The sequence below is a fragment of the Aquarana catesbeiana genome, linkage group LG01 (genome assembly GCF_042186555.1).
Source record: "Aquarana catesbeiana isolate 2022-GZ linkage group LG01, ASM4218655v1, whole genome shotgun sequence".
NCBI lineage: Eukaryota > Metazoa > Chordata > Amphibia > Anura > Ranidae > Aquarana > Aquarana catesbeiana.
This window is the reverse complement of record NC_133324.1, coordinates 340613351-340633272: the sequence shown is the minus strand read 5'-3', so window position 1 is coordinate 340633272 and position 19922 is coordinate 340613351. Positions and strand designations below refer to the sequence as shown.

At 42.4% G+C, this 19922-nt stretch overlaps 1 gene segment (V, D, J or C); it reads right to left on the bottom strand.

The window, feature by feature from the left end:
* Positions 1-19037: 19037 nt before the first annotated feature.
* On the bottom strand, positions 19038-19546 carry LOC141116530 (T cell receptor alpha variable 4-like). The segment is given in 2 exon segments: positions 19038-19390; positions 19510-19546. Coding segments are annotated over 2 exon segments (390 nt in total).
* Positions 19547-19922: the final 376 nt, after the last annotated feature.

The following is a 19922-nucleotide window of genomic DNA, read 5'->3' as shown; positions in this document are numbered from 1 at the left end:
TTTCCCTACTGTACACCCCTTAATGTCCGGATTTTTTCGGAAGGTAGCTAGCAAAGGCTCCAATGTCAACACAAATAAGAGAGGGGACAACGGACAGCCCTGTCTAGTGCCGTTTTTCATTTCAAACTGAGCTGAGGGGGTGTTGTTAACTTTAACAAAAGCGGAGGGGTGGTCGTATAGAGCTTTAATCCATTTTAACATTTTTTCTCCCACCCCCATGGCTTCCAACGTTTTGAACATGAAACCCCAGTCTACCCTGTCAAAGGCCTTTTCGGCGTCAATTGACAGGAATAGACCTGGGGTTCCGTTGCTCTTAAAGGCCTCTACCAGGAGCAAGGACCGCACCCCATTATCTCTGCTCTCTCTCCCGGGGACAAAGCCCACCTGGTCCGGGTGGACCAGATGCGCCATTCTCCCCTTAAATCTGGATGCGAGCACTTTTGCGTACAGTTTTATAAGCATTTTCTAAAATGATAAGATTTTTGGAACATTTGGACAATGCTAAAGTTATTACCTGCAGTCCTCCTGATCCAACTGCCTCCCCAGCTCCGTCTCCCACTGAAGATGGTAAGAAGTTAGGGGTGGCTTTTTTGAGGAAATTATTGCTGAGTAGATTAATGAAATTAAGCCAGGCGATTGAGGTTGTGATCTACAGAGGCTTTCAAAGGGGGTAAGGGGGAAGGAGTAGGGCGAGACTTTATGAGCTGTTGGAAAAAGTGCCGAAGCTGTAGGTAACTATAATGTTCTTAGAGGAGAATATCATGTCAAGAGCGTAGAGAAGCAAATGGAACTATCCTAGTTGTAGTTGAACAAAGAGTGGATGTCAACAAAGCCGTTATCGGTCCACCAGGAGAACTGTGGATTATTGCACCCAGGCGGAAATAGCGGACAATGGAGGAGGCGAAGTAAAGGAAGATGAGGAGATATTAAGCCTGCTGAATATTTAATCGAGTCCCACAAAAATGAAGGGAGTGTGCCAGGCATTGTCCTATCGTATCAAGGAGGGCAAGGAGGCGACCGGGAAAGAATCCACCAACGAGAAAAAGGAAAGAAAGGGCACACCAGCCATGTGCATTATCCTTCAGATAAAATTTATTAAAATTTAATAAAAATGTATTAAAACTAATGATAAAAAGGGACTACTTACAAACAGTAGTGGAAGATCTCAAATGTATAAAACAGTCTTCAAATCACAGCATGCAGTCAAGGAGTAACAGAGCCCACCAGAGGTGCCGGAGGAGCTCACAAGAATCACTGCTGACTGACGCGTTTTGAGGGGAACATCCCCTCTTCCTCAGAGCAAGGCAGTCTCTCAGTGCTTGAAGACTGTTTTATACATTTGAGATCTTCCACTACTGTTTGTAAGTAGTCCCTTTTTATCATTAGTTTTAATAAATTTTATCTGAAGGATAATGCACATGGCTGGTGCGCCCTTTCTTTCCTTTTTCTTGTTGTCTGCTAGGATCACCCATCCTTGAGGGCAGCAAGGCCTGTGTTTTTACACCGCTTGTTCAGCTATCCACTTGTGCGCAGGAGCATTTTTCTTCGTTAAAAAAAATCCACCAAGTCTATTGTGGTCCACAATGGCATTGGAGATTTCTCGTGGAGGTGGGATGATGGAGCTATATTCACTGCTATGTAATAGGCTTGTAAGTTGGGGACGGAGAGACCCCCATTGATCTTACGGATGTATAAAACTTGCTTATTAATTCTGGGTCTAGATGAACCCCAGACAAACTTCAGAATCCAGCGCTGATGTATTGTAGTATTGTAGTATGTATTGTAGTGATTCTACCAAACCAAGATAGCGGAAGGTGGGTCCAAGAGAACAGCATATGTGATAGGCTTCTAAACAAAGGCGGAAAGTTGGCCTGGTAGAGACCTGCATATGTTGGAGTAAGCCTAATGCCACGTACACACGAGCAGACTTTATGGCAGACTTTGCCCGGACTTTTCGACGTACTTTACAACGGATTTTCTGAGTGAACGGACTTGCCTACACACAATCCACCAAAGTCTGTCGAATTCGTACGTGATGACGTACAACCGGACTAAAACAAGGAAGTTCATAGCCAGTAGCCAATAGCTGCCCTAGCGTGGCTTTTTGTCCGTCGAACTAGCATACAGACGGCGGACTTTTCGACCAGACTCGATTTCGACGGATTAATTTAAACATGTTTCAAATCTAAGTCCGTCCAACTTTTGAGAAAACAAAGTCCGCTGGAGCCCACACACGATCGAATTGTCCGACCAAATCCCGTCCGCCGGGCAAAGTCTGCCGTAAAGTCCGCTCGTGTGTACGCGGCATAATACTCAGGTAAGGCAAAGAAGATAACCACTGAAATGAGAAAGCATTTTTTAGCGTTGCCAGTTCCACAGTAGGAAGGTTAATCGACATAGCTTTCAACTTAGAAGGGTTGAAGGATTCACAAACAACAATATTTTACGAGGAATTACCGCTATTTCAACCCCTGTGATGTCTGGGTGAGAATGGATCGCCTCTGCCAAGGGTTCCAATGCCAAGATGAGTAAAAGTGGGGAGAGTGGACACCCTTGCCGAGTACCCCTTCTGATGGGGAAGAGAGGCGATTCAAAGCCATAATACTTGACTTTAGCCTGGAGGGAGTCATATAATGCTAACACCCAGCTCAAAAATGGGGTGCCAAATCCAAAGCGGTGGAGCACTGTGATTAAGTAGGGCCAAGACCGCGTTGAAGGCCTTATTCACATCAAGGGATAAGAACATTATTGCCAAAGATCTTTTGTGAACTATATTTTGGATTTGAAGTAGCTGCCGGATCGCATCTCCCGCCTGTCTCCATGGGACAAACCCCACCTGATCCTTCTTTATCAGGTATATATATAAATACATGCGAGCACTCAGGACCAATAAAATACCAATCAATAAGCTAAAAAATAATAAAAGCAAGGCTATAGCTGCAGAAGATTGATATAGGTAGTCCATAGCAATAGCCAGTCCATAGCAATAAACTTTATAATAAAGGAATAAATTAGAACAACTAAAATGTCTCTGTGTGAAGACCCGCGCTGAGGGCAAGCTTTCCAGGTGAGCGAAGTCAGCTCTCTAGTAAACATGAAAAAGAACAAAAGAAAAGCGCCTCTGAGTGCAGGTATTTAATAATGACAATAACAAGTTATCCACACTTTCAAGTAAGTAAGGAGAAAACAGCTACAAAGGGGGAACAGCTCCTGGATCGGTCCCGGCGTCCATGGCGTGGATTCGGCAGAGTAAGTCTGAAGGGATGGCCTCGGTCCCCCGCCAGGAGAGAGCAAACCGCTGCGCTAGATGGAAGTCCCGTAATCCAAAACAAGGACGCTCGTGGGCGTGTGACGTCACCAGAGTGGAGAGGACCACAACGGACCGACAATTCATTAATAGCTGTGAGTAGTTTTAAATGACTTTTTTTCCTTTGAAATGTCATTTTGCTGTCAGACTGTTCTAAACACGGGAAACATGCGCCCCTTTACAGGCATACTATAGACACCCCCGAGGTACAAAATTTAAAGGAATATTACACTTTTATTGTTTCACTTTAAGCATTATTAAAATCACTGCTCCCATTTTTAAAACTTTTTTTTGCATTGATCCATGTCCCCTGGGGCAGGACCCAGGTCCCCAAACACTTTTTATGACAATACCATGCATATAAGCCTTTAAAATTAGCACTTTTGATTTCTCCCATAGACTTTTAAAGGGTGTTCCGCGGCATTCGAATTTGCCACGAACACCCCAAATTGTTCGCTGTTCGGAGAACTAGCGAACAGCTGATGTTCGAGTCAAACATGAGTTCGACTCGAACTCGAAGCTCATCCCTAGCCAAGATCTCTTTAAAACACAAAAGAGTCATTCATCACCCAGGGGGAATGCTGAGGTTTGCAAAGAATGGCATACCACCAAAATAGGGTCATGATCCGACCATGGAGCTGCTAAAATAGATGTGGGCACTATTAGTGGGAAATGTTTCCACAATACAAACATGTAATTTTTCCTGGAGTGAGAATGGTGAGGATAAGAGTAATGAGCAGGCATGTACTGGCCATCGGGACTACAGGGAGTTTCCCGGTGGGCCGATGGCTCAGTGGGCCTGATTCAGTGACAGCCAGTGGCGTCACTAGTGGTGGCTTTTGGGGCTATAGCCCCGAATCTGGGTCCCATAGCCCTAGTCCCAGGGGTCCCCAACCACAGAGCCGCGGCCCACCACCAAGCCATGGCCACTCTGCAGCCATGCAGCGGGCAGCATGGGAGAGCCGGAGAGCGAGCGGGCAGGCAGCACGGGAGAGCCAGGCGGGCGAGAGAGCAGAGAGATGACATCATCTCCCATCGCTCGCCCTGCATCACCGCTGTTCCGCCCTTACTGTGCAGCCACGGGCAGCAGAGAGATTACATCATCTCTCACTGCCTGCCCTCTCTCTGGTGACCTTGACTGTAAGAAGTGGCTCTCTGGGGACCCTGAGGTAAGGAGGGGCTCTCCGGGACCCTGATGTAAGTGGGTGTCTCTCTGGGGACCCTGATGTAAGGGGGGCTCTCTGGGGACCCTGATGTAAGGGGGATTCTCTCTGGGGATCCTGATGTAAGGGGAAGGCTCTCTGGGGACCCAGATGTAAGAGGGGGCTCTCTGGGGATCCTGATGTAAGGGGGAGGCTCTCTGGGGACCCAGATGTAAGGGGGGGCTCTCTGGGGACCCTAAAGTAAGGCGGAGGCTCTCTGGTGACCCTGATGTAAAAGGGGGTCTCTCTGGGAACCCTGATGTAAGTGGGGGGTTCTCTGGGGACCCTGAAAAAAAAGCCATTTATACTTATAGTGGAATGTTTTTACTTTTTTTTTTTTTGCGTAATTGCGTATAGTTTATATACTGTTTTGCACGTGTTTGCAAAATTAAAGTGGGCCGGTCTGGATGAAATCCAGGGCCACATTTTTGTCCCAGTCCAGCCCTGGTAATGAGTATAGTCCCTACCCAGGGGGTGAAATTCTCTCCAGACATCTACCAGGTCATGACTTTGCAAAGAATGTAAACTTTTTAGCATCAGGAGAAGAAGCTATGAGTTCCGGAGGATATTTATTAGACTTGTGCACAACGGAAAATTTTGTTTAGTTTCGATTCGTTGTCATTCGTAAAATACATAATTTCGTTCTGTTATATTTGTTATGTTACGTTAATACGTTTTCGGATAATTCGTTATTTCAGTAGAGTGTCGATATTCGTTATACTGAATCTCGAATCATGTCAATTGCATTCATTATATGCGCTATAATTTCGTTTGTATTCGTTGAAATTTGATATTTTTGTACAGTGGGGACGGAAAGTATTCAGAACCCCTTACATTTTTCACTCTTTGTTATATTGCAGCCATTTGCTAAAATAATTTAAGTTCATTTTTTTCCCTCGTTAATGTACACACAGCACCCCATATTGACAGAAAAACACAGAATTGTTGACATTTTTGCAGATTTATTAAAAAAGAAAAACTGAAATATCACATGATCCTAAGTATTCAGACCCTTTGCTGTGACACTCATATATTTAACTCAGGTGCTATCCATTTCTTCTGATCATCCTTGAGATGGTCCTTCACCTTCATTTGAGTCCAGCTGTGTTTGATTATACTGATTGGACTTGATTAGGAAAGCCACACACCTGTCTATATAAGACCTTACAGCTCACAGTGCATGTCAGAGCAAATGAGAATCATGAGGTCTAAGGAACTGCCTGAAGAGCTCAGAGACAGAATTGTGGCAAGGCACAGATCTGGCCAAGGTTACAAAAAATTTCTGCTGCACTTAAGGTTCCTAAGAACACAGTGGCCTCCATAATCCTTAAATGGAAGACATTTGGGACGACCAGAACCCTTCCTAGAGCTGGCCGTCTGGCCAAACTGAGCTATCGGGGAGAAGAGCCTTGGTGAGAGAGGTAAAGAAGAACCCAAAGATCACTGTGGCTGAGCTACAGAGATGCAGTCAGGAGATGGGAGAAAGTTGTAAAAAGTCAACCATCACTGCAGCCCTCCACCAGTCGGGGCGTTTTGGCAGAGTGGCCCAACGGAAGCCTCTCCTCAGTGCAAGACACATGAAAGCCTGCATGGTGTTTGCTAAAAAAACACCTGAAGGACTCCAAGATGGTGAGAAATAAGATTCTCTGGTCTGATGAGACCAAGATAGAACTTTTTGGCCTTAATTCTAAGTGGTATGTGTGGAGAAAACCAGGCACTGCTCAACACCTGTCCAGTACAGCCCCAACAGTGAAGCATGGTGGTGGCAGCATCATGCTCTGGGGGTGTTTTTCAGCTGCAGGGACAGGACGACTGGTTGCAATCGAGGGAAAGATGAATGCGGCCAAGAACAGGGATATCCTGGACGAAAACCTTCTCCAGAGTGCTCAGGACCTCAGACTGGGCCGAAGGTTTACCTTCCAACAAGACAATGACCCTAAGCACACAGCTAAAATAACAAAGGAGTGGCTTCACAACAACTCTGTGACTGTTCTTGAATGGCCCAGCCAGAGCCCTGACTTAAACCCAGTTGAGCATCTCTGGAGAGACCTAAAAATGGCTGTCCACCAACGTTTACCATCCAACCTGACAGAAATGGAGAGGATCTGCAAGGAGGAATGGCAGAGGATCCCCAAATCCAGGTGTGAAAGACTTGTTGCATCTTTCCCAAAAAGACTCATGGCTGTATTAGATCAAAATGGTGCTTCTAATAAATACTGAGCAAAGGGTCTGAATACTTAGGACCATGTGATATTTCAGTTTTTCTTTTTTAATAAATCTGCAAAAATGTCAACAATTCTGTGTTTTTCTGTCAATATGGGGTGTTGTGTGTACATTAATGAGGGAAAAAAATGAACTTAAATGATTTTAGCAAATGGCTGCAATATAACAAAGAGTGAAAAATTTAAGGGGGTCTGAATACTTTCCATCCCCACTGTATGTATATATATTCGTGATAATAATTCGTAGTTTGGAAAGTCGTTTGTTTATTGAATCTTTTAACACACAATGACAATATCTATTCTCCTCTGCTCAAATACAATACAACACCCTTCTCACTCAGTTCTCAGGAATGCACTTTGCCAGTAATACAACCTCCAGCACAAAATTAATCAGCTGATTGGACTGTAAGATTTACTTTGAGTTGACCTTTTGTTTTATTAGATCTTTTTAACGAATTACCGAATCATGAGTAAACATTCGTTATATCCGCTATACTTTATTTCGTATTTTTTGAAATTCGTTATTTTTTTATGATGCAAAATTCGTCCGAATTTCGATTCGTTACAAAGCGAATTGCACAAGCCTAATATTTATCAAGGGTAGGATTCAAAGTCACATTAGAATCCCCTGCCAGGAGAAGGGTGCCCCTCTGGTGGGATTTCAACAAGGAGCAGATATGAGACAGAAAAGGCCCTGGGTTTACGTTAGGAGCATAGTAAGTTAGTAACCTCAGTGTCTTGTATAGTACCCTATAAGTCGAGATTTTCAGCCCTTTTTTTTAGGCTGAAAGTGCCCCCCTCGACTTATACTCGAGTCACCGCTGTCTGCCTACATGATCAGTGTGTCATGCAGACAGACGGCGGCCAGCGTGTGATATTACCATTCGGCGGCCATTCCACTGTTCAAAAGCCGCGCCTCCTCCCTGTCTGTGATAGGCAGAAAACTCCATTTCCCAGCAGTCAGTGTACAGCCTATCACGGACATCCTCTCATCCTCGTCCGTGGTATGAGGATGAGAGAATGTCCGTGATAGGCTGACCTATCACGGACATTCTCTCATCAAATTTTTCAGAAAAATTTCCAGCAGACCTATGTACCAGACAGAGACGTCAGTATCAACGAAAGTCTAATAACCTACAAAGGAAGACTTAGCTGGATACAGTACATCGCATCTAAGAGAGCGCGATTTGGCATAAAATCATTCATGCTCTGTGAAGCCAGCACTGGTTACATATGGAATTCGGTCCTTTACACCGGGAAAGGGACCAAATTCAATGAAAGATTCAGTAATTATGGAATGGCAACTGCTTCTGTTCTTACTTTGATTGAGCCATTGCTGAATCAGGGGTACTGTGTAACCACAGATCATTTTTACACTTCTCCAGAACTCTATGAGTTTCTTCTACAGCACAAGACGGATGCATACGGGACTGTTAGAGCTAACCGGCGTGACATGCCGCTAACCTTTGGCAATAAAAAGCTCAAGGCAGGAGAAATAGTTGCCTGGCAGAAAGGCAAAATGATGGCACTGAGATGGCGCGACAAAAAAGATGTGTGCCTAATGAGTACCATTCACAACACCTCTACTGTCATGGTACATACAAAAGGTGGAAAAGACGTAATGAAACCTCAAGTCGTAATGGACTACAATCACACCATGGGAGGTGTTGACAGAGCTGACTAGGCCATGACTTTTTATCTTGCTATGAGAAAGCAACAAAAAAAATATTACAAAAAAATCTTCAGGTATCTTCTTGAACAGTGCATGTGGAATGCTTTTATTCTTCTAAAAAAAAAGAGTGACAGGCCTGTGGTTCATGCGGACTTTATTTGGAAAGTTGCCGAACTTATATTTCTCAAGCACCAAACACCAACCACTGTAAATAGATGAGGACGTCGTGCTGCTGGCGTTGTGAACCCGGAACGCCTGACAGGTCGACACTTTATGGACCACATTCCACCAACGGAAAAGAAGGCAGCACCCACAAGGATGTGTGTGGTTTGCTGCTCTAAACGTGACGACACTGGAAGGAAAATCAGAAAAGAAACCCGGTTCTACTGTCCTGACTGTGAAGTTGCTGGTTCTGAGGGATGTTGTACCTGGCGATACCTACAAACATGCTTTCTTCACTACCTTTTCCACTCAGCAATATGCTATCAAAAACATCCTGCAAAGGCATTGGAATGTACTTCAGAATGATAGGGTTCTGGGACCACTAACATTAAAAATTGTTACCCAAAGCATCAGTTTTTGGGCATTGACAAGTTCACTGGTAATTGGAGGGGCAGCCATATGACTAGAGGGGTCTCTAAATTAGAGACCCAATGGATTTATAAATCTAAAACGTATAGCCCCTAAGGCATGAACGTAGAATGGGATGTGAATGCATTTATTAGCAACGCGTGAATAGTTGTCCTAAAAAGTCCCTTTTTTTGTAACCAATTTGATTAGTATCAGTATTATTAGTTTTATTAGTTTTAGGTGTTGGCTATAACCTTGTAGATGCCAAACAATTGTTAAACATAATTTAAAAAAGTGTTTAAATGATATTGCTGTAGTCTATTGTAGTGGGATATTTTTCCACAAGATGATGCTGTGTCCGAGTGTTATATATTTTTTGTATTGCGTTTTTATATCTCTTTAATATGCACCTTTTGGTGCATGTTACGAAATCAGTGTCAATGTTTGTTTTTTAATATTCAATCTTTTTATTCTTGAATGAACTGGCTGATTAAATGAATTTTTTAAAGATTAATGCTGCTGCCTTAATGGCTGTAATTGTCTCCATAACATCTGGTGTTTGGAGCGCAGCCCACTTCCGCCTTTCTGTTATTATGTCCCACATTACGTCCGTCTAGCCACACCACTGACAACATCATTCTGTGATGAAACAACGTAGGGAGGAGTCGGCGACGTGACGCTAGTGCATGCTGGGACGCAGCGGCCATCTTTCTGGTGGGGACTGCTGGAATCAAATGCAAAAACAAGCCAAGTTTATAAGCTGAGCTGAGTTCATTTCCTTGTTTTTTACCTACAATAAAACATTGTTTGATATACTGCGCATTGAGGTTTATCTCCTTCTATTCACATGGGAATATATGTGTGGTGATCATTACTGGAGCACATATTGAACAAGGAGAGCTGTTACCTGGGGTTGCTGCATCCATTATCCATTATCCATGGTCTGCTGTTACAGGAATATGGTGTATGGAGATTGATGGGCTTTTTTTTATTATTCATATGCGTTTGTGGCCCTTGTAGTGAGGGTCCACTAAGGAGGTTAAGCGGCTGTGTGATTGGGTGCCGGTAATGGTTTCTTCTGTCATTTACCTCCTGCTCTCCACTGTTTGATTCAAATTGGATATTCGTTCCTGGATTTATTCTCTATGGACTTTATTTACATGTGCTGCACCTTATCCATAGAAGCGTTTTTTGAGCTTCAGCGTCTAGAAGTAGAAAAAAAAAATTAGTTGGGAGCGTTTTTCCAGCAGAAAAAAATGCTGAATGCTCCTAAATGCATCTAAATGCTAATAAAATGCTCCTAACAGCTTTTTTTTTTCCTTCATGTACTACATAAACTGTAATAAAATACTAATGCTCCTATATGCTCCTAAAAGCTTCTAAAAGCTACTAAAATGCTACTAGAAACTGGCACAAAAATGCTATTATAAGCATTTTTCATTCAGCATTTCTTTCTAGCTTTTTTTGAGCTTATGAAAAACACTAGTGTGAATGGAGCCTAAACAAATGGCCAGAGGATCCTCTAATCTATACTAGACGCTACAGTAATCAGTGCTAAAAAAAATGCACTGTCACTGTATTAATGACACTGGCAGGGAAGGGGTTAACATCAGGGGCGATCAAAGGGTTAAGTGTGTCCCTAGGGGGTGCTTTCTAACTGTGGGGGCAGTGCTTTGACTGGGGGAAACAGATCTGTGTTTCTGCTTAACAGAAACACAAGATCTCCATTTTCCCCTGTGGCAGAATGAGGATCTGCCTTGTTTTCACAGGCAGACTCCTGTTCTGCCTCTCCTCGGAGCGATCAGCGGGTCCCGGTGTCCAATCACATACACAACTTGCTTTGTTAATGTCTCAGCATTCCTACATGAATAACATATAATACCCATAATATTTGTAATATGTGTGTAATAGTTTCTTTGTTGCTTTTTGCTGGGTGAATGTAACATTCCCTAACATTTGATCCTAAAAGGAAAATAGTTATAAGAAAATATGACCATGAGAAATCACATTCTCCAATAGAGAAAACAGCCCAACGCTATGGGCTAAGAACATTCGACCAGCAGGGGAACTATGAAGAATACTTTTCCACTATGTACAGCTTGTGGAGATTCATGTGGAAGCAGCAAAACAAATGGTTGTTTGGCAGAACCTAGTTGTGTGAAGCCATATATTTAGCAGTGGAATTATTACAACTGCTAAATATAACAGCTGATAGCTCCCTCCTAGGAAAAAAAACAGCATTTTAGGGGTAACCCCATTAAAAAATAGGCATAGGCCCCCCAAATTCCATTCCATGAGGTAAAGAAAAAAAAATAACAGACTAAAAAAAAAAAAATGAAGGGACCATGAATGCAATAAGGAGCAAGGAAAGAGCCATGATGTAACAGGTACTCCCATTATGGCATTGATATGGGTTGATTTAATAAGAAGTAAAGACTGTTTGTTTATTTTGCTAAATATTCACTGTGATTAGGTGAACCCATGTTCAACACTCAACTAATCATGTGCTAGCAAAATTGCAATTTGTCTTTATCCTTTTTCAGTGTGACCAAAGGGACATTTCATTTAGTTGTATTGGTCACATGATTGTGCAATGCTGTGGATTACAATAACTGGATATGAAAGGAAAGGTTTTAATACCGTTTTAATTCCCTGCCCCCGTATATCCGATCAGCCCCTAACCTGTCCACCTTTAGGAGATCCTTAAAAACGAACTTATTCAAGGAAGCCTATCCCACACCCACCTAACAACCCCATCAAATCATTCCCTGCATCTATTACTTTTTGTACCACCACCCCCTCCCTTTAGAATGTAAGCTCTACGAGCAGGGCCCTCCTGTCCCTTCTGTATTGAACTGTACTGTAATTGTGCTGTCCCCCCTCTAAAGGGCTGCGTAAACTGTTGGTGCTATATAAATCGTTAATGATAATAATAATAATACCGTGATGATCCCTGAATGTGTTAAAGCATCCAGTACATCAAGAGACAATTTTATAGTCAGTGGAAAAAGTTATGTGCAGCTCTAATAAATGAACAAACAAACCTGTATGGCTACAGTGCAATCTGAAAAGTGAACCAAACACTAAAAAGTGCCTATGTGATTTATTGTGGATCATAAACACTGTTAAACATATAATGTCACATGATATCAAACTGAATATATAGAAAAAATATATACAAATCAAGAAAAAATGTCCAGTGCATCCATATGTGAAAAACAAATGTTCTTTGAGGTTTTCAAGGAAGAAAGGAAGATTGAATGCCAATCCAAACAGCAGAGATCATATGAGTGAAGGAATCCACCACCAATTATGAAAAGGCTTACCGGAGCGAGTGGACTCAATAAGGCTCATACCCAGTGTTGGGACAAGGCCATTTGGTGCCCAGGGCGAAGATGGCAAACTGCGCACCCCCCCCCCCCGTTTTTAAGAAAGAATCAATGTTTCAAAACAAGAATATACTTAAAACAATACAGATTCAATTAGGTTTAATGCGATAGAAACAGAGTTCACTCTCACTCAATTTGTAAAATGCAGCATGAGGGGGTTAATGTATTGCCACTGGTTTCTGATACATTAGTGACCAGTGCCTGTTATTTAACCCCTTTGTGCTGCATTAGTGGCACCAGTGTAACACTGACACTGGTGCCATTTATGCAGCACAAAGGGGTTCTTTTACTGGCGCTGGTCTGATGGGGATATTTTATTTTAAGTGCAACACTGATGGGCATATTTTGTTGTGCTCGTCAGAATGCTCCTTAACATAAAATATGCCCATCAGCGTGATCCTTAACATAAAATAGCTTGCATGCTGATAGGCACATTTTGTTAAGGGGCACTCCGATGGGCACAACATAATATGCCCATCTGCGTTTCCCTTTACATAAAATGTGCCCATCAGTGTTGCTCTTAAAATAAAATATAGCCACCAGAGTGCCCCTTCACATAAAATATGCCCATCAGAGTGCCCTTTGCATAAAATGTGCCCATCAGCATGCTACTTATTTTATGTTAAGGGTCAGGCTGATGGGCATATTTTATGTTACGGGCACTCTGATGGGCATAACAAAATGTGCCCATTAGTGTTGCTCTTAAAATTAAAATATGCCCATCAGAGCAAATAAGTAGCATGTTAAGGGGCACTCTGGTGGCCACAACAAATTATGACCAGTGTGCCCCTTTAACAAAATATGGCCATCAGAGTGCCCCTTAACCACTGGGCACTTAAACCCCCTTAATAACCAGACCAATTTTCAGCTTTTGGTGCTCTCACATTTTGAATGACAATTACTCAGTCATGCAACACTGTATCTATATGAATTTTTTGTCCTTTTTTTTTCACACAAATAGAGCTTTCTTTTGGTGGTATTTAATCACCGCTGGGTTCTTTATTTTTTGCACTATAAAAGAAAAAAGACCGAAAAATCTGTAAAATAATACATTTTTCTTCGTTTTTGTTATAAAATTTTGAAAATTGGTAATTTTTCTTCATATATTTTGGCCAAAATTTATACCGCTACATATCTTTGGTAAAAATAACCCAAATTAGTGTATATTATTTGGTCTTTGTGAAAGTTATAGCGTCCACAAGCTATGGTGCCAATATCTGAAAATTGATCACACCTGAAGTACTGACGGCCTATCTCATTTCTTGAGACCCTAACATGCCAGAAAAGTACAAATACCCCCAAATGACCCCTTTTTGGAAAGAAGACATTCCAAGGTATTTAGAAAGATGCATGGTGAGTTTTTTGAAGTTGTCATTTTTTCCCACAATTCTTTGCAAAATCAAGTTTGTTTTTTTTTTTTTTTTCACAAAATTGTCATATTAGCAGGTTATTTCTCACACACAGCATATGCATACCACAAATTACACCCCAAAACACATTCTGCTATTACTCCCGATTACGGCGATACCACATGTGTGAGACTTTTACACAGCGTGGCCACATACAGACGCCCAACATGCAGGGGAGCACCTTCAGGCGTTCTGGAGCACCCAGGCCAATTCTGACATTTCTCTCCTACATGTAAAAATCATAATTTATTTGCTAGAAAATTACATAGAACCCCAAAACATTATATATGTTTTTTTAGCAAAGACCCTAGAGAATACAATAGCGGTCATTGCAACTTTTTATCTCGCACGATATTTGAGCAGCAATTTTTCGAACACCTTTTTTTTTTTTGTGGAAAAAAAAACAGTTTTTTGCTTTAAAAAAAACAAAACAGTAAGCTTAGTCCAATGTTTTTGCATAATATGAAAGATGAAGTTAGTAAATAGATAACTAACATGTCACCTTTCAAAATTGCACACGCTTGTGGAATGACGCCAAACTTCGCCACTTAAAAATCCCCATAGGCGACGCTTTAAAATTTTTTACTGGTTACAGAGGAGTTCTAGGGCCAAAATTATTGCTCTCGCTCTACCGATCGCAGCGATATCTCACATGTGTGGTTTGAACACCATTTTCATATGTGGGCGGGACTTACGTATGCGTTCGCTTCTGCATGCGAGCACACGGACAGGGGCGCTTTAAAATTTTTTAATTTTTTTTTTATTGTTCATTTTACTTCATTTTAGTTTGACACTTTTTTCCCAAAAACAATTTTTTTGATCACTTTTATTCCTATTACAAGGAATGTAAACATCCCTTGTAATAGGAATATGGCATGACAGGTCCTCTTTACAGTGAGATATGGGGTCAATAAGACCCCACATCTCACCTCTAGGCTGTGCCTGAAATAAAAAAAAAAAAAAAAAAAAAAAAAGATCCTGGCTTCGATCGTAGCGGTGAGTCGGTAGAAGCACCGGAGGGCGGCGGGAGGGGGGACGTCCCCTCTCGCCTCCCATAAGAACGATCAAGCAGTGTAACAGCCGCTATGATCATTCTTATGTTGTAGGGAATTGCCAACTGAAAAAGCTGATATCTGAATGATGCCTGTAGCTGCACCCATCATTCAGATATCCCCGCACAAAGTCAAGGACGTCGTATGACGGAAGGCGGTGAAGTGGTTAAAACGCTTTTTTTTTTTTTTTTTTTTAAACACAAAGTTGTCCATTTATACAATATTTCTAACACATAGCATGTACATACCAAAAATGACACCCCAAAATAGATTCTCCTACTCCTCCTGAGTACGGCGATACCACATGTGCGAGACTTCTACAGCCTGGCCACATACAGAGGCTGAGCATGGCAGGGTATGGCTGAGCATGGCAGAGCATGACTGGGTATCACCGAGTATTGCAGATTTTTGCAGGGCATTGCAGGGTATGGCTGGGTATGGCGGGGGGCTGAGCATGGATGGATGGATGTCTCTGTGCAGCGCTGTGGGCACTACAGATGCAGCCCACAACGCTACCATCCATCCATCCCCCTCCCCGCTCACAGTGTACCGATCGGTACACAGGAGGGGAGGAGAGGAAACGGCGTCATCAGATGACGCCGGTTTGTTTACATGTGATCGCGCCGTCACTTGACGGCGCGATCACATGGTAAACGGCCGCGATTAGCGGCCATTTACCGAGATCCGTGATGCGCTGGGTCCTCTGGACCCGGCGGTCACGGATGCTCTCGAGTGCGCGCCCGAGAGCAGAATTCTGGGAGGATGTCCCTGGACGCCCTCCCAGAGTTAAGCAACCGCCCTGTAGCCGTCATTTGGCTATGGGCTGGTTGTTAAGTGGTTAATAAATTATGCCCATTAGTGTGCAGCTTAGGAAACATGTGCCCCACATACCTTGAGCTCCGGAGTAGTCGGCACAAGCTGCAGTGGGGTGGAAAGCTGCGAGATATCTCGCAAGTGAGAGTCAGGACAGGAGCTGGGAGCCGCGAGTAGCAGGGGCATGGGGTGGAGCACGCACGTGATGTCACACCCGGCCGGGCACTCTTGTGACAGAAAACCAGGAGCCGCGAGTAGCAGGGGGTGGGGTGGAGCATGCATATGACGTCTCACCTGGCCAGGCGCTCTTGTGACAGAAGACTGGGAGTGAGAGCTGCGGTCAGGAGGTGGGGCACACACACGCAACGTCACTGGGAAACCCGCAGTCCCAGCAAGCCAGTGACTGCTACTACACTGGCGGCCTGGCGGTCCGGGCAAGAGCGTCGCTCGGTCCGTTCATGGGCTGCCATTTAATGACTGCTGTGCTTGTTTTAGAAGGACACTTCACTGCGCCCCCCCCCCCCCCAGCCCCAATAAAATGTACCGCCCAGGGCATCCGCCCCTTCCGCCCCCCCCTTGTACCGGCTCTGCTCATACCCCATGAGTCAACAAGGCAGGAGGTGTAATCACACCAATGAAGGAGCTTTCACACCGCTAGCGCCAGCCACAATGGTAGGTGATATCTGGGTCCTTGATGTAACTTGGTCCCGTGATGGTTAGATGGACTCGGCAAGTAGCAGATCAAAGGCATACCAAAGGATTACAAAAACTGCCATGATAGGAAACAAGGTTTTTTTTTCTTTGTTTTCCTTTTTTTTTTTCCATAAACTTTTATTGAAGTGAATAAAACGTACAGAAATACATTTTCACAGATGATGTCAAAAGAACATTTAGGAAATAATTGGTAGAAAATTGAATCACATGAAATATTTCAGAACTGAAATTGGCATATATAAGACAAATAATGAAATAAGATATAGGTTTGTCATATCAAGATTATACAGACATGAAAACTGTTGTTCTTCGATGGGGTGAGAGTCATTATGAATTAAATCTAATTTTCTAATATTTGTGTTTAATGATGTGTTGTATACAGATTGCTTAGAGCTGTGATCAATAACGTAATATATAAAAAGAGAAATAAATCCAAAACACAAGGGATATGGGTATAGGAGGGGAAAAAGGGGGGGGGAGTGAATGAGGGAAGGGGGGAGGGGGCTTCCCAGATTATCCTCTCGTTCGACTGGGATTGATGATAGTGATTATGATAGTTGGAGAGGTAATATTTCTTTGTGATGTGGATTTGTAGGTCCCATTTCCCTATCAGGATTGTATTAGGGATCTGGTTTGAGGCTGTCAGAGAGATTAGTACTTGGATTTTTAGTTCTGGAGAAGTGAGATTATATTCCATTGTTTATAGAGTATGCGTCTGTGGATTTGAAACGTTTCCAACTGTACCATGTTGCTGTGAATTTGGGTAGTGTTTCATGAGAGATGCTAATAAGTTCTTCAATTTTTTTCAATGTTGTTTAGTCTGCGGTACCATTCCTCTTTCGTTGAAGCAGATGGAGAACGCCAATGGCATGGGATACATTGTCTAGCTGCGTTTATCATAAACATGTTAAGTGATTTGAGGTATTCTTTTTGGGATCTTGGTGTGGTGAAGCAGGGAGGTTGCAGGGGACAAGTCGTTTTTATTAGATGCGATTGAGATGATGGTGTCGTGAACTGTCCTCCAAAAAGTCTGGATGACAGGGCTTGACTACCAAATATGAAGCATGGTACCTTCTTCCGTATCACATCGCCAACACCTATTTGTGGTAGAGCACGAGAATTTATGGAGCAGTGAAGGGGTTCTATACCGTTTTGAGAGGATCTTATATCCGCATTCTTGGGTAGCTACATTGAGGGAGCCCTTGTGGATGTATGTACAGATTGTTTCCCATTCAGAGTCGGTGATTTTGATATCAAGATCCTGCTCCCATGGAGAGAACACCTTGCTGGAGAACGCTGAACTGTCTTTAAAGAGAGCTACATAGGGCAGATATGAGATGACTTTAGGGAGTTTTTTTGGAACATAGTTCCTCTAGGGTGGTTAAGTCTCTCGTTCAATGTTGTGTAGTAGTCCCTCTGGTCAGGAAATGTTTCGGTTGTGTGTATGTCCATCTTGGAATGTGATTGGAAGATAATTTAGCATTTAAATCTTCCAGTGTTAAGAAAGTTCCTCCTCTATTGAAAAATTGGTTTGCTCGTAAGTCTTTGTGTGGCCAAATATGGATAAGGAAGATGTCATTTGTTCTGGGGGGGAACTCAGGGTTTCCACGTAGTGGAGTAAAAGGGCTCAGCCACGGATTGGGATTTGTTGCTTTGGTTGCGTTTTGAAATCTTGTCAATGTAGGGCCTATTAAAGGGTGTTGTTTGTTTTGGGTATGAATGTGTTGCGGGTGTATCCATGGTAGGGATCTCAAGGATTGAGAGGTAGTGGAATGCTCTAGAGTGACCCAATCTTTTACATCTTGATGTATGTTCCAATCAACTATCCTGGTTAAATGTATCGCCCAGTAATATCGGAGTAAGTCGGGGAGGGCTATTCCTCCCTTATCTTTTGGGAGGGTAAGACGGTCAAATTTAATTCTTGGCGATTTATTTCTCCAAATAAAGGAGGAGCAGGCTTGTCTAAAGGAGTTAAAGAAAGACGTGGGGATTTGTATTGGAATGGTTTGTAGTAGGTAAAGAAACCGTGGGGGAATTGTCATCTTGAGGAGTGAGGCCCTGCCAAACCAGAACACATTGAGGGCATTTCATCTTTTTAAATCTTCCTTGGTTTCTTTTAAGGCTGGAGCAGAATTATCTTGGAAGAGATTTGAGAGTGATTTTGGTATTTTATTTCCTAAATATGTCATTGAATTTTTGGCCCAGTTGAAGGGGAAGTTGGATTAGATTTAGAATAATTTATTTTAAGATTGGAGATTGTTTAGAAAAGCTTTAAATCTTTTAGAAGATTTGGTATCGAAATGTGTGGGTCAGTTAAAAAGAGTAGGAGATCATCGGCAAAGGCTGCAAGTTTATACAGTAGGTGTGATTTTTTTATTGTAATGCCTTTGATGTCGGGGTTAAGTCGTATTTTTTGCGTAAGGGTTCAAGCGTAAGTACAAAGAGTACCGGAGAAAGGGGGCAGCCTTGTCTGATGCCATTGTGGAGTTGAAAGGCATTTGAAAGGTGGCCATTGACCCAGACCCTAGCAGTAAGTGAGGTGTATAAAGCTCTTGAAACAAGGTTTTTTGCCTTGTCTATGTGCTGGAGCTGCGTTGGGCAAGGCTGCCTAGTGTAGCCCAATCCATTTGGTGTGAATAGACCATTCCAACTATTTTGGTGTTGTCAGCTTGTACAATATACTCTTCTTAGCTGCTGAGAAATGATGTGCTGATATATTGTACAGGCAGGAAATTCACTTGAAGCTCTGTGTCACTCTGAGCACACAGATAAATACCAGTGTCTTCGAGTTTCATTTTCCTCACGTTGAATACACTGGACTTTCTTTCTTTATCAAAGATCAGTTTAAACCTGCTCTCTTGTAATATATTGTCCTTAAAGTCTCTGAGTAGAAAGACGGGTCCCTGGCCAGGAATCATCCTGTACCAATTAATATAGTCACCAGAGGGCAGAGAGTTGTGGTCACAAGTGATGTTGAGGTCATCCTCTTCAAGGATCTGCATCATGGGCTTCTGTACTATGTTGGAACTACAGGTAGAACCTGGAAAGAATGAGAAAATCATTGAACACTGCTGAAACAAAGACTAGTTTAGCATTTAGAATATGTGAGGATGAAAGCATCATATCGTTCTTTAGCTATGAAACTCTTTTTCTACTTACACAGAAGGAAGGTGACTATCAACCTGAAAGAAACCATCTTCTATGGAACAGTTTGTTTGTGTTATGTGCATAGATGTGAAAAATGTCTTGTTTATGTGTGGTGACAGCTTTTAGCCATTGCCTTTTTATTCTAGATGATTAAACCACACCTACATAAAATACAAAGTGCAAGAAAAATGAACTGAACCACCAAACTATAATTCCATTAAGCACTTAAACCATAGCGCCGCCTACTGATTTACACACATACATGCAGTATATATTTATGTAAATATAAATACAGTAAGTGTGTGTGTGTGTGTGTATACACACACACATATATATATATATATATATATATATATATATATATATATATATATATATATATATATACACTGTATGTGTGTATATATATATATATATATATATAT